This window comes from Cornus florida, unplaced genomic scaffold (genome assembly GCF_030987335.1).
Source record: "Cornus florida cultivar Cherokee Brave unplaced genomic scaffold, ASM3098733v1 CherokeeBrave_3.0.0_Hap2_Chr06, whole genome shotgun sequence".
NCBI lineage: Eukaryota > Viridiplantae > Streptophyta > Magnoliopsida > Cornales > Cornaceae > Cornus > Cornus florida.
Window position 1 is genome coordinate 102,997,148 of NW_026775576.1, and position 15,391 is coordinate 103,012,538.

General features: G+C 33.2%; 1 protein-coding gene across 1 annotated transcript; it reads left to right on the top strand.

Moving 5' to 3' along the window:
• Positions 1-4,183: 4,183 nt before the first annotated feature.
• Positions 4,184-13,890, top strand: LOC132313501 (uncharacterized). Its single transcript, XM_059812293.1, has 5 exons — positions 4,184-4,630; positions 10,518-10,630; positions 10,716-11,087; positions 12,309-13,038; positions 13,438-13,890. Exons 1-5 carry the CDS (start codon positions 4,408-4,410, stop codon positions 13,506-13,508), a joined length of 1,509 nt encoding a protein of 502 aa, XP_059668276.1. The 5' UTR covers positions 4,184-4,407; the 3' UTR covers positions 13,509-13,890.
• Positions 13,891-15,391: the final 1,501 nt, after the last annotated feature.

Below are 15,391 nucleotides of genomic sequence, written 5' to 3' on the forward strand. Positions count from 1 at the left end.
TAAGCCCTTGAGGATTCGAGTCCTCAATGGGTTACATGAGTGTGTTTTATTTAGGGATTGTTTGGTTTGTTACTAAAAAAAATAGTTTTGATTCTGTTTTTGAAAAATTAGTAATATAAATATCTATTTTCAGATGACAGTCTTTTATAATTATCTACTAACAATTTTTTGTTTTCTGAGTGACAAACCAAGTAACCCCTTAGTTACTGAAACAACACCAGATCAATCTAAAAAAAAAGAGGAAGATATTTAAGAATCATTTGATTAGGCAATCTTCTTACAAAAAAGTCACTAAGGAGTATTTTCATGGGAGAACACTTATATTGGATTGAAAGAAATCTCTAATTTCATTTGAATCCAATGGTTGAGACTTGAGAGAAAGAGAGAGAGTTCTCGTTTCGAAAATATATATATGGAAAGAGAGGTTTTTAATCCCAATTTTTTGTACTTATTGTTTTGTTTTAAATTTTTTTCCATATAAACTTTAAAGTAAGTCCGCTAAAGCAAATTTTTGACTCCATCACCATATATATATATATATTTTGTATACACAAGAATTATTAGTTGAAATAGTCAAATCAGTAAAAACAAAATAAATGAGGTAACATAAAGCAATAGAATGCTTGAATGCAAATCTAAGAATGGTCCTATTGATCATGAAAAAAATAAAAAAAGAAGATAAAAAAAAAAAAAGAAAAAAAAGAAGAAGAAAAGAAATAGCAAGTTAGGCAAGCCTAACACTTGGTTGAATTTGAATATAATCACGGGTGCAGGCGGTGTGCCCGAGTCACAAAGCAACCTTTCATTTTCCCGTGATTGGTGCGCCGGTTCATCTGCACATTCACTCAAATTGTAACACAACGTGCTTTCGCTTTCTCATAGCAAAGCAAGCCCATAACTCACGTCACACAACAAAGACCACTGCCTACCAAGTTCATATATATATATATATATATATCAAAATCCATTACCAAAATCAATTAAATTACTATAACGACCAATAGTCCTCCTTACGTCTTTCTTATATATGTTTATTTATTGTGCACAACTTCAAACTTTAAATTTGCTCTGTTTTTGGTTGAGCGATCTGTTGAATTTTGAATAAACAAGTTACAACAAATTAAACCATATAAAATGTTATTTCAAAATTAAAGTGCGAGTTAAATCACAGGGTTTGGCATAGTTTGTTTTACTTGTCATCCACTCTATTGTATTAATGCTCTTTGTCTCATTTTGTACGCTCACCTAGGGTTTTCAAATCAAATGACCTACTCATCGTTATATTTATATACAATCAAATTTAGTAGTTGTTTCACCTGCCCAAGTTAAAGTGCGAGGATGAAAAAAAAAAAAAAAGGTTGGCAGTTCAAAATAGGATAAATCTTCATGGCCCTTTGTTATAATTGACTACATTTCTATTCATGTTACTAATTTGAGGGCAGAACATCACACATTATGATATGAATTCTCCTGATATATATATATATATATATTCATTGATATAAGTGGTTTTGGTATTGATTCTATCACATCTAACATAATTTATTAACGTATACATGAGTAGCCTATTGGCTACACAAATAACAAAATGATGAAATTTTAGATTTTACTTTCACTTTGGTTGAGTTAGGCAAATCATTTAATGTAGTACATAAAACACCATTATTTACTCTTGTTCCATACCCATAATGTCCTCCTCACTTCTTGAGATTAACAATTAATCTTAGCTAATCAGTGTACCAAAAGTATTACTTAAAAAATAATAAAAAATATTAATTAAAATGGATCCTTACAACACAATAATACTATTGGAAAAACTACAAAGCTATATTTTTCATTTGAAAGGAGAATAGATAATACCACTAGGGTACAGGCTTGGTAAACTAATTCCAACATTAAGTTTTTTACTTTTTATACCCAAATTTACTATTTTTAGAAGCAATTGCCCCATTAATAATTTTTTTTTTTGGTAATATATACCTGTGTATTTCCCCTTTTATTTATTTATTTATTGGTATTAAATATTTATAAAATTGCCACACACTATTGTTCCAATAACATTCTTTGTCTTGTACTTTCAAAAAAACAAAAAAAAAATATATTATTTGTCTTGTTGTTGTCACTTTATTCTCATTTTATATGGAAAGCAAATCAACCACCCGAATAACAGTGTAACACTAACTACTGAAGCAAAACACGACACTTTTGTCATTTTATTCTCACTTTATATGGAAAGCAAACCAACCACTTAAAAATAATATTTCACTTTAATTAAGGTTGGTCTGATAATTTCAAAGTTTAAACTAGGTGTAATTTAAGACACGAAAGAAAGTAAAGATAATGGTTCTCTATGCATTTAAAATTATTTAAAACGAAAAGTCAACTCCGCTTCCTTCCTGCCAAATTTGCCAATGCCCAAGTTAATGTATTCGTAGAGTCCCTTCACAGCATCTATGTGTTGTTTTCTTAAAAGAAAATCACAGTTTTACTTTGGAAACAAAATATAAGCTTGGGAAGTATTTAATCAGGTCAAGTAAAAAAAAAAAAATTTACCTAGTAAATAATACCCCTCCTTGATTCTTCATCTTATTTGAAAATACATGTTTAAGGAGAAGAATGAAGAATATTTTATTATGTTAATAAAAGGGACTTCCTTTCATTCCATGAATTATTAGTGGATTTCACTTGTTGCAAAAAATATAAATAATAAGAAAAATTAGATTTTAATGACTAATATTAAACAAAATTTGCTATAAAGTGCACATACCCCTTTACAATAAACATATATAGTGCCCATAAAACCTCCACGAAAGATAAAACACTGCATACAAATTATACAATCCTTTTGTAAAGGAAATAAAAATAAAAAAAATCTTATAATCAAATAATTATATATGAAATTTATGGAGTCCAAATAATGACTGTTTGATGAGACTGACCTCAAACAAATAAATATAACACTTTTGTTTTATTTTATGCATTTTACATTTTTATAAGTAATTGCGACACTAATATGGTGAAAGGATATACTCCATATTAAGTAATTAATTCTACGGACCCTAGTTAGTTAATTCGCGTATGACACGCGAATTAAACGTGTACGTACGAATTTTTAAAAAATATTTCTGTTTACCGATTAAAGTTGAAAGATATGGTAAAATACAAGTTTTTTTTCATTACCCCCGTATCTAACGCGTTTATTCGTTTTGGTTGCTCCGTTTAATTCGTAACCTAATTATTACTATTTTTGTTTACAAAATTCACGTTTCTAATAGCGTATTTTTCTAAAATACACAATATTGTCTTTTCTACCCTCTTTTACTTGGTATAACCATTATTTATTAAACCATCCAAATAATGTTATTTATTGTGTAAACTATTGTGTTTTCTACCATCTTTTGCTTAGCCATTATCTTCCAAACCATCAAAATAATGTTATTTGTTGTGCAATCTTTTATTGTCGTCACTCCAATTATGATATTTAATCAAAATAATGAAAGATATATATATATATATATATATATATATATATATTTATGGAACACTCTAATTATGAAGAATCATAAGTTTTTATTGATATTTGTAGATATTTATAAATTTTTTTTTTTATTGTGAGATCTTTTAAATTTTGTTAATATCTTTATTATTATTATTATTTTAGAAGTTTGTAGATCACCACACTCCCTAAATGTTTTAGTAGAATATTACATTATATACTTATAATTTTTTTTTTATGATTATTGTGATAGTGTTAATTGTAATATATTTATTTCATTATTTGTTATATATTCTTTATAGTCCTTACAAATATATATATATAAGAAAATAATAAGATGTGTATGGCAGAATTTTTGATCCCGAATTTTTAGAGTATATAACGTATTATACACGTATGTATTTGTATTTATATTTTTACGTTTTCGTATTTTTTTGCTAAATTTTTAAAATATATTTTTAAAAAATTATCAAATTATATTCGTGCATTTTCGTATTCGTATTTTTTTCGTACTGTATTTTACTAACTATTCTACCACGTCTAATTTGTGTGTGTGTGTGTGTAATTATATTATATTATTTGGACTGGAGTCACCTTGGCACAGACTGGTAGCTACCATGGTCAAGTATAGTAGTATTTCACTACCTTTTCGAATTTTTATTACAGACACAAAACGGATAATAAGCCAACAACAAAAGTATTTTCTCTCACTAAAAGGAGTGATTTTGCAGAAGTTACTCCACTCTTCCATTCGAACCCTAATACTATATTACATTTCTCTCTCTCCATACCCACTCTCTGTCCTCACATTCCTTCTCTCTCTAGTGGACGAAGAAGACATGGAGCTTCCCTCACCAAACTCTGGACTCCAGAACACCAATGGAGACTAACACAAGCAACCCACATTCCCAATGGGAAAGTCCGAAGAAGAACAATCTCTCCCCACAACCGTCGATCGACGGAACGCAGAGCACAATGCAGAGAATAGATGCAGGGTTCGTGGGTTCGTCGGGCTCAAATGCGTCTTGGTTCTGGTAATGGGCGTTTCAGTGTTGCTCTCTGCTATCTTTTGGCTCCCGCCGTTTCTTCAGTACAGAGATCAGGGGGATCTGGATCCGAATTCCAAGTTTAGAGGTAGGTTCGTTGATTTCGGTGCCTCTTTTGATAATTTTAGTTTGTGGGTATCAACATTGTCTAGCAGATTCGGATCTGTCATTTTATCTATCTGTCTATCTATATATTTGTATATATGCATGTAAATATGTATAAAATCTGGGTTTTAAATGATGTTTAATAATCTGTAGGTTTTTGGGTGTTATTCATTTGTTGGGTGGTTCAACTGTTGAATTTAGATGGAAAATATTTGTTTCAATTATTGGGTTCTTCTAGTTAGGGGAAAAATAATTTTAAGATAATTTAATAAAAAAAGTGAATTTCGAGAGCATTTAGATATATATAAGCACATAGCTTAAATGTTGGAATGTAAAAAGATAAATAATAATTGTGAATGTTCTGAGTTTGAACTCTATGGGCAGAGTTTATTTTTGTTTATTTATTTATTTCTAAATTTATTTCTATTTACATAAAATATGATGGTATTGTTGTTATCTGGTGGATGGGAATTGCAATTGACAAATCTATGCTGTCCTGTTGGGGAATTAAGGGAATTTTAGAATTTGTTATCTCCAGGGAGTTGCTATATTCAGCAAGGATTTTGTATTGTCCGACAGAATGATGCGAGGTTGATATAGCGCTGAAATTTCTATATTCTTTTGGCTTTTAATGTTACATTTTTAATTTCATAAATCTGCAGTCACTTTAAGCTTGATCCTATTTGGTAAGGAAGTCTTCCATTATTTTTATTTTTTATTTTTTTATCAGTATCTTAATTTGGATAGAATACAAAAATCAAGTGTCCAAATAGGGTAGATAGTTATTAAGGTCCGAGTTATGAGCTAATTTTGAGGGTCACACCATAAGTTGATCCTGGTCATTGTGCTACCTGGGTTAAGTGGTGTTTGATCTCTCTGATATAGTAGCTTGGTTAGAATTTGGAATATTAAGACCACGTAATAGCAGGAGAAGCATTAGAATATGTCATTCTTTGGATTAATGAATGGTATACTTCATTGTGTGCGTGTTTCTGAGTGTGTAAGTGGACAACGTCAAGGGTACTAGGTCTGCTTGGAGTTCTCAACAGTCATACCTGAAACAATGATGTTGTCTTCCAATAGATTTTTTCTTGCAGTTTATAGAGAATTACTAGCTGCTGTCATCTTCCATGGCAAAGATGCATTGAGCTTTTGTGGGATACTTTTGCTAGATGCTTCTTAGTATCACTCTTAGCTATTAGGATGCCACTAACAATCAGACCATTATGACAATGCATCATTTCCGTGAACCCCCACCACTGTCGATCCAACACCTATTATCAGCAATAGCCATCAGCAAACCTCTATAATCGTTGCAACTACCCTCCCTTATAACAAAATACCATGACATTTGATACCAAATCATTTATAAATTATTTTTCATGAAAAGTTATATTTAAGATTTCATGAATAGATTTTTTAATTTTATAAACTTTCTTTCTCTAATGTTTGCACTTGTTCAAAAATTTCTAGCACTATTTACTGTTATGGCGCCGTGACATTTTCTAGACATTCTTCAGTATTTTTATTCATACGACATTTCAGACAATTATTTATATAGATTCCTCAAAATGTTCAGATTCCTATACTAATAATCAAAATAAATGAGATAAATTTAGGTATTTCAACTCCATAAGATCAATCAGATTCAGAAATATCTATACTTGTCACGTGCATCCTTTTAATTGGAATTTTGTTTCCTTTATTACAAAGATTGAATCACAAAGAAAGTGTTTATGGCAGCGCTTGGTGGCCTTCATATGGCAATTCAACCTTTGTTGAATTATAGCGTTGTGATAGAAGGAATGAGAGGATGAAGATTTAGGTGAGCAAGTTAGTGGGGTTTAGTAGCGGCAATAACTATGTTGCATGGATTTTTCTGAAGCACGCAAAATACCCATGTTTGTCACATGACAATTGGGCAAGGGTATTCGATATATATGTGGCACATTTGGTTGGACATGTACCTTAAAAGTATATTCAATGATTCAATTTTATTATATTATTGTTTTAAAGCAACTTAATGCCTATTTTGAACACCATGCAGCAGTAACTATGTTGCATGGATTTTTCTGAAGCACGCAAAATACCCATGTTTGTCACATGACAATTGGGCAAGGGTATGCGATATATATCTGGCACATTTGGTTGGACATGTACCTAAAAAGTATATTCAATAATTTAATTTTGTTATATTATTGTTTTAAAGCAACTTAATGCCTATTTTGAACACCATGTTGCATTAAAAATAAATAAATAAATAAATACATTAAATAATTCGTTACAAGTAGTGTCCCTAAATCCTTCTATTTAGGGATTCGATACATGCTATGCTTGCATACATGTCCGCACCCAACATGCTTACCCGGGTCAAAGTAACATATTGGCAGAGAGGTGGTGGTGTTTGGCGATGACAACCTCTTTGGGTTGGAAGGAAGTAAGGATATAAAATGAAAAAATGGTTAAAGAGAAGCAACATATATTAGCAAGAAATACAAGGATCGTAACTCTTGAATCTAATATAGAGTTAGCGCAAGGCCATGATCGAGTCCTAGAAGGGGGCGATAGGTCTTAATTGCTTGATTAACTAACTTTAGCAACTTAAATTTGAACCACTATGACATAAATTCAAAACTAACTAGAAGGCATATGAATAAATTCATTCATCATGGTTGAAAGTATGAAAATACATATAAATTTAGTAATCAAAAACACATGAATGTTCAATATTTTATGTGGAAACTCCAAGTGGAAGAACCACGGGACCTAGTCCAAGTAGTTTAAATTTGCTATGACAAAGAAGTATTCAACTAGGTTAACCAGATTTTGAAATGCTAGAATTTCCTAGTTACCTCTTTGACTCAGATTTTTGTAGAACTCTTCACTCAAGCTCTTGCGTCAGTCAATAGATCTGCTCCTCAAGTGATCAGTTTTTCCTTCAGCACATTGATACTAGTGACGTCAAAGCTTGTGTTCTTTGTGTAGTTGAACTTCTGTGTTGATTACTCCGTGTAGCACAGAAATTCTGATGATCAGCACTCACACACCTTAATCTGGATGCAATGATGAAGTATGAGAGAAACAAAGTGATGCAGGACAAGTAGGGGCACTTCAAAATCAAAGTTCAAAGAGAAATAGAGAGAATGAGGATGAAGATGTGAAATGACGGTGGTTTGGATTTAGGGTTTTCAGATGGATGAACACAATGAACAGTTGGTTGGGTTTGATTGCTGTGAACAGTTGAGTATGAGTTTGATTGCTGAGAACAATAGAGAATTCTATGGACCAAAATTGATGCAGGGAGAAGAAGAAGAGAGAGGGAGAAGAAGAAGAATGAGGGGAAAAAAACACTATAATCTTGTATATTCAATAATCAATCATCAAAGGTGTTTGTCACAGTCTATCAACCCACGTATGCATAGGCAGCAAAGAAAACCGTAATCAAATTCTATTACCACAAAATAAAATCGTAAAGTTTTAACTTACTAAAATATCTTATGATTAAAACATCAGTAAAGTAACAATAATAAATGGACAATACTCCCTGATTCTATCTATCCTTCCCACACCTCCAATAGTAGGTACGGGTCATGTGCACTTCAAGCTCTTGGGTCGTGTCCAGTTCTCCTTCATAAAGTCTGGCAACACAGAATAGCTAGAATTTATGGATATGCTTGCATAGTTTTTCTATTATGTATGCATAGTTTCTTTTGAAGACGTAAGGTCTTTATATTGAGTTCAAGGATCCAAAAGGATTAGGGTTAAAAGAGATTCAGTTTGAATTGAACTTTTATTTTTGTAATCAATCAAAGTGTTATACCCTTATAAAACAGTAGGAAAGTTCCAAAAACACTTTATTCATTTCAAAAAGGATTTCAATGCATCCAACATGTAATTTCAAAAAGGATTTCAAAACCTATTAGGGTCTTAATAGGTTGAATGCTTATGGATATGAATCCTAATAGTTTAGTGCATAATTGAGAGGTACTTATCTTTTTGCCCTTGGTTGTAGCTTTAACTTTTGATTCTACCTTTGAACTAACGGGCCAGTGGCCTAGCGGTATCAGCCTCTTACTTTCCAAAGGGCGGTCAAGGGTTCAAGTCTCAGAAGAGACTAGTGTGTGTGAGTACCAACTAGGAAAAAAAAAAGGTAACACAACAAAACTAACTTCTGAACATACTAATAAGCAAAAATAAAAATATAAACTCCAAGTTTTGACCTGAGGTCACTGTGCAAGTTCACCAAGGATGGTGAGAGAGAGAGAGAGATAACACGAGAAAAATCGGGATTGTAAAAAGAATGTTATAATGATGTCAGCAAAATATTCTCTTGTTCTTGATCCTAATCATAGATGAATGGTAGGAATTTGTTACCAACAACTAGTGGGCCTCACTATAATTCTTGAAACAACAGGAGAGGTTCTTTAATTGTCAAAACTCTCGATAATGGACACTGCAATTTACTTCATATGTATTTTAAATCTTCTAGTAATTCCTCTAAGGTTTAATTTTATCCCAGGTTTTTAAGTAAGAGTAACTAAAGACCTATCGATAATAGCGGTGTGACAGACACAAGGTGTAATGGCTGTAATATCTTCAATCATCATCTCTACTGATATGTACAGTTATGCATATTGTATTAGCAAATCCCACAGATTGGGTTTTTAATTATTAATGAAACTTAATTGATTTATAAAGATAATTTTATACGGGAATGAGTTTTGCATTATTCTCTATCTTTTCTTTTGACAAGTAATTCTTAGTCTCCATCGTCAATGCCAGCTTACTAATTTTTGCTTTCATCACTTTTGTGACCATAAATGCACTTGGACATGAAATAGATAAAACTTATTCAATTAATTATGTTCAAATATTAGGGTGTGTCTCCAATGGTTTAAAAGCTGCATTTTGGCGGGTGGTGGGTGGGGTGGGGTGGCGAAGTTGAAAAAAAAGTAGCAGAATTCAGGTTTATAAACCTCAAATCACTAAAACTATCATTGTGGTGCCGTAATGGCCTCTAAAGTCTTTAACAACATGTAACGGGCACTACTTTGAATTTTAGTAGGACGTATATATCAGACTGCATTGTTATCGCCCCTAGTAATCACATTACTTAAAAGTGTTATGTAATGGTTACTTAACAGCGTTATGCAACAGCAACAGTCAAATTTATTTATTTTTGATAAGTACAGCAACAGTCAAAATTTAGTACGATGGTTATATCAGGCACACATTTTCTCATAGCATTTATGTGTTTCTTGTCCTGGCAATTGAGATTGTTAGTTGAAGATCCTCGTGCATATCATGGGTGCTTATTTTTTGGAAATCCGTCACTTGAGGTAGAGATATAAGCTTGTAGATGGTCAAAAGATGCTACTGGAGTCTGGCACTAGTTTGTTATTGTGCAATACTTCCTACTCCTGTTTGAAAGCAGGATGTCTGCCCCTGCGTTCAGAATTGATTTGCTGGTAGGACAAGCATGGCTTTGTGATCATGCCTTCTAGTGTCTCATGCACTCTCCAATTTTTCTATATATTGTAAAAAAAAAATGTGTAGAAAGAAAAAAAGGGAATAAAGAAAGGAAAAAAGAAAAGTGAGTATAGCAATAAATGTAAGACTGAGTGCATGGGACAACTGAAAATTTTATTGGGTCTGTTTTGCAAAATGATGATGCTATTTCTTTATTTGCGTGATTTACTATATTCCTTATATGCTTGAATGTTGTTTTAACCATTTTTTTTTATTTTTTATAAAGGTTTAAATTATGAAAATGAGTTTCTAGGCTGCAGGTAGCATAATTTTTTTACCTTGTGGTATGAAATCTAGTTGTCATTTGATACTTTGTACAACTGACAAATTTGAATTTCCAGATCATGATATAGTGGCACGTTTCATGGTTGCGAAGCCAGTTTCTTTGTTGGAAGACAATATTTTGCAGCTTGAGGATGACATTTTTTATGAAATAAGTGTTGCTACCGCTAAAGTATCCTCTCTCTCTCTCTCTCTCTTCCCTTCATGATTCAATATATATAAAATATATATTATTCTCACTGAATTGGTTGCAACAGGTGCAAATTTTATCTCTAGAACCTTTAGCTGGATCAAACATCACAAGTGTTTTCTTTGCGGTTGATGTTGTTGTGAAAAATTCAGGAGTCTCTTCAACTGCTCAAAGTTTAATCAGGGCATCTTTTGTGTCTCTGGTTATACAGCAACCATCTCTCCGCTTGACTGCAGCATTATTTGGGGAACCATTTTCTTTTGAAGTGATGAAATTCCCAGGAGGCATTACTATTATTCCTCCGCAGAGTGCATTTCTTCTGCAAAAAGTACAGATCGTTTTTAATTTTACCTTGAATTTCTCTATTGGTCAAATACAAGATAATTTCAATGAATTGACAAGCCAGCTGAAGTCGGGATTACGTCTTGCTTCATATGAGGTTTGGCAATAATATTCTTCTTTTCTATTATTATTCAGAGGGATTTAGTTTACATCAGGTGTAATAATGAATTAATCTTATACCCATTAATAACTTTTAGGTTTTATCTATTTATTTATTTTTTTGTCTTTAGGTTTTATTTATTGAAAATTCAACTGTTGGATTAAATGTTTTGCTCATACTTGTTATACGTGCCAAAAATTTGATTCAATCAGAGATTCAAATGTGCCTAATCAACATCAAACCTCGAATTAAGCTTTATTTAAAAAAAATTGTTGGGATAAATATGATTTCATGGATTGGGCACTTTATTACATCAATTTAATTTGATATTTGGCAGGCTTGAGAGAATAATAAAGTTAGATAACCAATGGTTGGATTGACGAAGGACAAATTCTATATTAAATTATGTGTAGAAACAACTATCCTTGCACCAGTTGTAAGTTGACCCCGCCCCTTAATATTATTATTATTATTATTAAACCTTCGGCCCCCCCCCCCCCCCCCCCCCCCTCCAAAATAATTTTTTGGCAGATTACTATCCTGAACTACTAAAAGTTTTGCAAGACACTTCCTTCTATCAAGTTACACATCATCATCCTTGCCTTAATCCCGCACAGATGGGGTAGCTACATGAGTTCTCTTTTTCCTATTCGTAAAGTTATTGTTAAGGAATAAATGGTCAAATATTTGGACTTTGTAAGAAGTATTTCAAGGGGGTTTTGTGCAAATAGCAGCTTTAAGCGTGACTTAGTAATTTTTCAAGAGGCATTTAATGGCCACGTAGCAACGTTTAGGATATTGCTCTTATTTGCAAACTATCAATAGTTTGGGGGATAGGAGGTTGATTTTATTCCAAGGGGGTATCGTGCAAATTTTTTATATTTCAGGGTGGTTTTGTCCCAAAAAACCCAAGTTTAATGCTATTTTTGACTTTTCACCAGAAGCACTAGTGTGATTTTAGTGGTTCCATGTCTACCCTGCTAGTTTCTTCAACATACATGAGAATTGTTGCATGACCGGGTTGTAAAAGTGCTATGAAGATACACACTCTTTATTTGTTTGTACGCAAGAAGGGGTTTGTTGTTTTGAATAAAATGCCACTTTTAACTTCAGTTGCTGTTAAAACCTACTGAAACTCTTAAATTATTTGTGTACACAGATGGCAATTTAGAAACCTAACCTGCTGATTCTGATATTGCTTCTTTTTGTGGAATACAGAACTTGTATATCAGCCTGACGAATTCGAAAGGATCAACAGTGGCTCCCCCTACGACGGTTCAGACGTCAGTTTTGCTGGCAGTTCGGACTGCTCCCTCAATGTCTAGGATAAAGCAGTTGGCTCAAACCATCACAGGTTCTCACTCAAAAAATCTTGGTCTGAATAACACTGTATTTGGTAGGGTTAAACAAGTTCATCTTTCATCTATACTGCAACACTCCCTTGGTGGTGATGGATCACCTGCTCCCGCTCCGGTTCCCGTTCCTTTGCCTCAAACCCACCACCACCACCACCACCACCACCACCATCACCACCATCATCACCATGATGCCCATCTTACTCCTGCAATTGCGCCTGCACCTTCAAGTGAGAAAAGTGCACCTGCCACTGAGAAAGGTTCACCCACATCTTCACCTGCCCCTGTACCTGCGCCTGTGGGTAGTCATGAAGCAAGGCCGCCTGGTTGCCATTTTGGTAAAAGGAAGTTTCGAGGGAAGACTAAAAAGCATTCTCACTTAGTTCCTCCTGTTGTGCCACCAGTTGCTCCACCGTATACTGCTCCATCACCCCATCAGCCAGTGAACCCACCAGCACCTGTCTCCCATCCAATTCCTGCATCGAGTCCACTGCCAAATGTAGTTTTTTCTCACGTTCAGCCCCCATCAACGAGTGAGTTTGATGCAGATCCTCCGGACATAGCACCATCAGTTTCACCCTCGCCATCTTCATGTGAGTCTATATTAAAGTTCTTGATTTTGTTGTTTAAATGCAATTTGATATGTTACCATAAATGTGAAGCAATTTGGTTGTTTTGACTGTGGTTCTTTTATCTGTTTTTTCTTTGTATAGAAGGTCAGCTGTTGAATGTAGAAGCATTAGGGTGGTTGATAAGATAATTTTTAGATGTACAGTTGTTCACCACTTTTTTATTTTTATTTTTTATTATTTTTTTTTTCTCTCTTCCCGAATACAGATTTACGCTTTTATAAATTTAATGCAATTTCCTTTTTATACTAATTAGTGTGATATTTTCTGTATATCTTATTCATTGTATTCGATGTGTAAGCTGTTCTCTAAGTTGCCTGCTACATGGAATTGGTTTCATAAATTAACATATTGTTTTTGCAGCTTCTGCAGGTTGTCTTCCTACTGTTTTATGGGCAATTCCGCTGTTTCTGGCTCTTGTATTACATTTATAGAAGCAGACAGTGAGACGCATTCTATTCTTCCAGCAATATAACTTCTATGGTACTTGAAAAACCACTTGTTTGTAGCATTCCGCTCCAATGAAAAGAGCATGCTGGTGAAGCTTTGGAAGTGGAAGCAACGCAAATAGGGCGTGCCTCATAGTTGAGTGGATATATGTTGTTTTTGTACGTGTAAATATTTGATTAAGGAAAAAAAAAAAAATCAGTTGGCAGATGCATTTTCGGGTCAAAGTCACAGAGGTGACAGGCCCTTGATAACATGCATTGCCGCGGTGTTGTGTGTGATTTCTCTTCTGCAGAAACATAAGGAAGGGAAAACCATCAAATGTACCACGTTTCCTTTTTGTTTCAATTATCTTTCAAGCCCCCCTCAGGTATGGTTTCTTGTAGCTATATAGCTTCCCTTTTCCCATTTCATTTGTTCTGTCAAATTTCATGAAGCTTTCGCTGGTTTTGGCTGGGAGATCTTAGTATTTTAAACAGGGTAATACTTGAAGACACAGTGTTGCAGTTTTCCAGAATGCGGTAGGTAATGATAGCAACTTGAATTTGAGCTTCACATTACACATCCCACCAAGCACGCATGATCTGAACATGTGGTTCATTTTGAGGAGCCTAGGACCAATTTTATGATTGGCCACAGATTAAGAAAGTTCAATAATCTTAAGGGACACGCATGTTTGATGATTCATTTCCAGATAATCTATAAACTTCTATATGTTGTGATTCTTCTAAATAAAATGGTGTTGTGAGTGGGAAAGAAGTTGCTAAATCAGTGCTCAATGGTAATGCAGGACTTAAAAATTAGTCTGTAATTAATTTTATTTATTGTCATCATCATGGTTTATCTATGGATTGAGTGTCATTGTTTGGTGTAATGGTAAAAAAAACCTTGGGACTTGCATGTTTAAAGATGCGGGTTCGAGTGTTTTTGTGCAAAATTAAGACAGGTTGGTGGGGTTAGTTTTTGCTGGTTGGGTTCTGATTGCAACTATGGTGTTAGGATGTGGTCAGATAAAGCAAAATGTTTTCGGTGTTGGTTATGGCATTCTCATAGTGGATAAATTTGGTTATGTTTATGTTTGGGTTGGTTTTGTATTGTATGATTTTGACCTTTTTAGGTTATTCTTTGTCTTGTTTTTCTGATTTGGTTTAACTATTGTACATTTCTTTTCATGTAAGGGTAAGAATTGAATTTTCCATTTCAATTATTCAGTGGAAATTTTTTTTGTCTGTCAATTGGTAAGAATTGACATTTCTTATCAATAACGATTTTACGAGAATTGTTAGTCACAAGTTAGAGTTCTAATATTACCCAAAAAAATTGGTCATTTTTCTGAAAATTGAGGCAAGTGGTTTATTAAGCACAAAAAAAAAATAAAAAAAATAAAATCAATGCAATGCTCCAGGGCGTCTTCGAGGAGGATAGGAAGGAAAGTTGGATGCACGAAGATTGGAGGGTAAAATGGTAAAGTTTGGTCCTCATTTGGGACGGAAAGGCCATCGTGGGCAACTTATTTTTCTCATATATGACGTGATTCATGAGGTCGATAGAGATATGGACGGACACTAGCTTGGTGGGGTCTCATCACATGTCATTGACAATGGGTTACAAATATCTGGAATATATAATTCCAAAATTCAAGAATATTGCTCACTTTTTCAACGCCAAATTACTTTTAAGTGCATGAATGATGTCGGTATATTTTCTTAGTAAGGTTTTTGTTTGATAAAAATAAATATTAAGTACTTTAAATTTTATTTTATTTTATTTTTTAATTTTAGGTGTTTAAGTATTAAATTGTAGTTGTAGATTGAATTTAATTCAATTTTTTAATTTTTTTTTATTTCAAATGTTAGCCATTAATAAATAA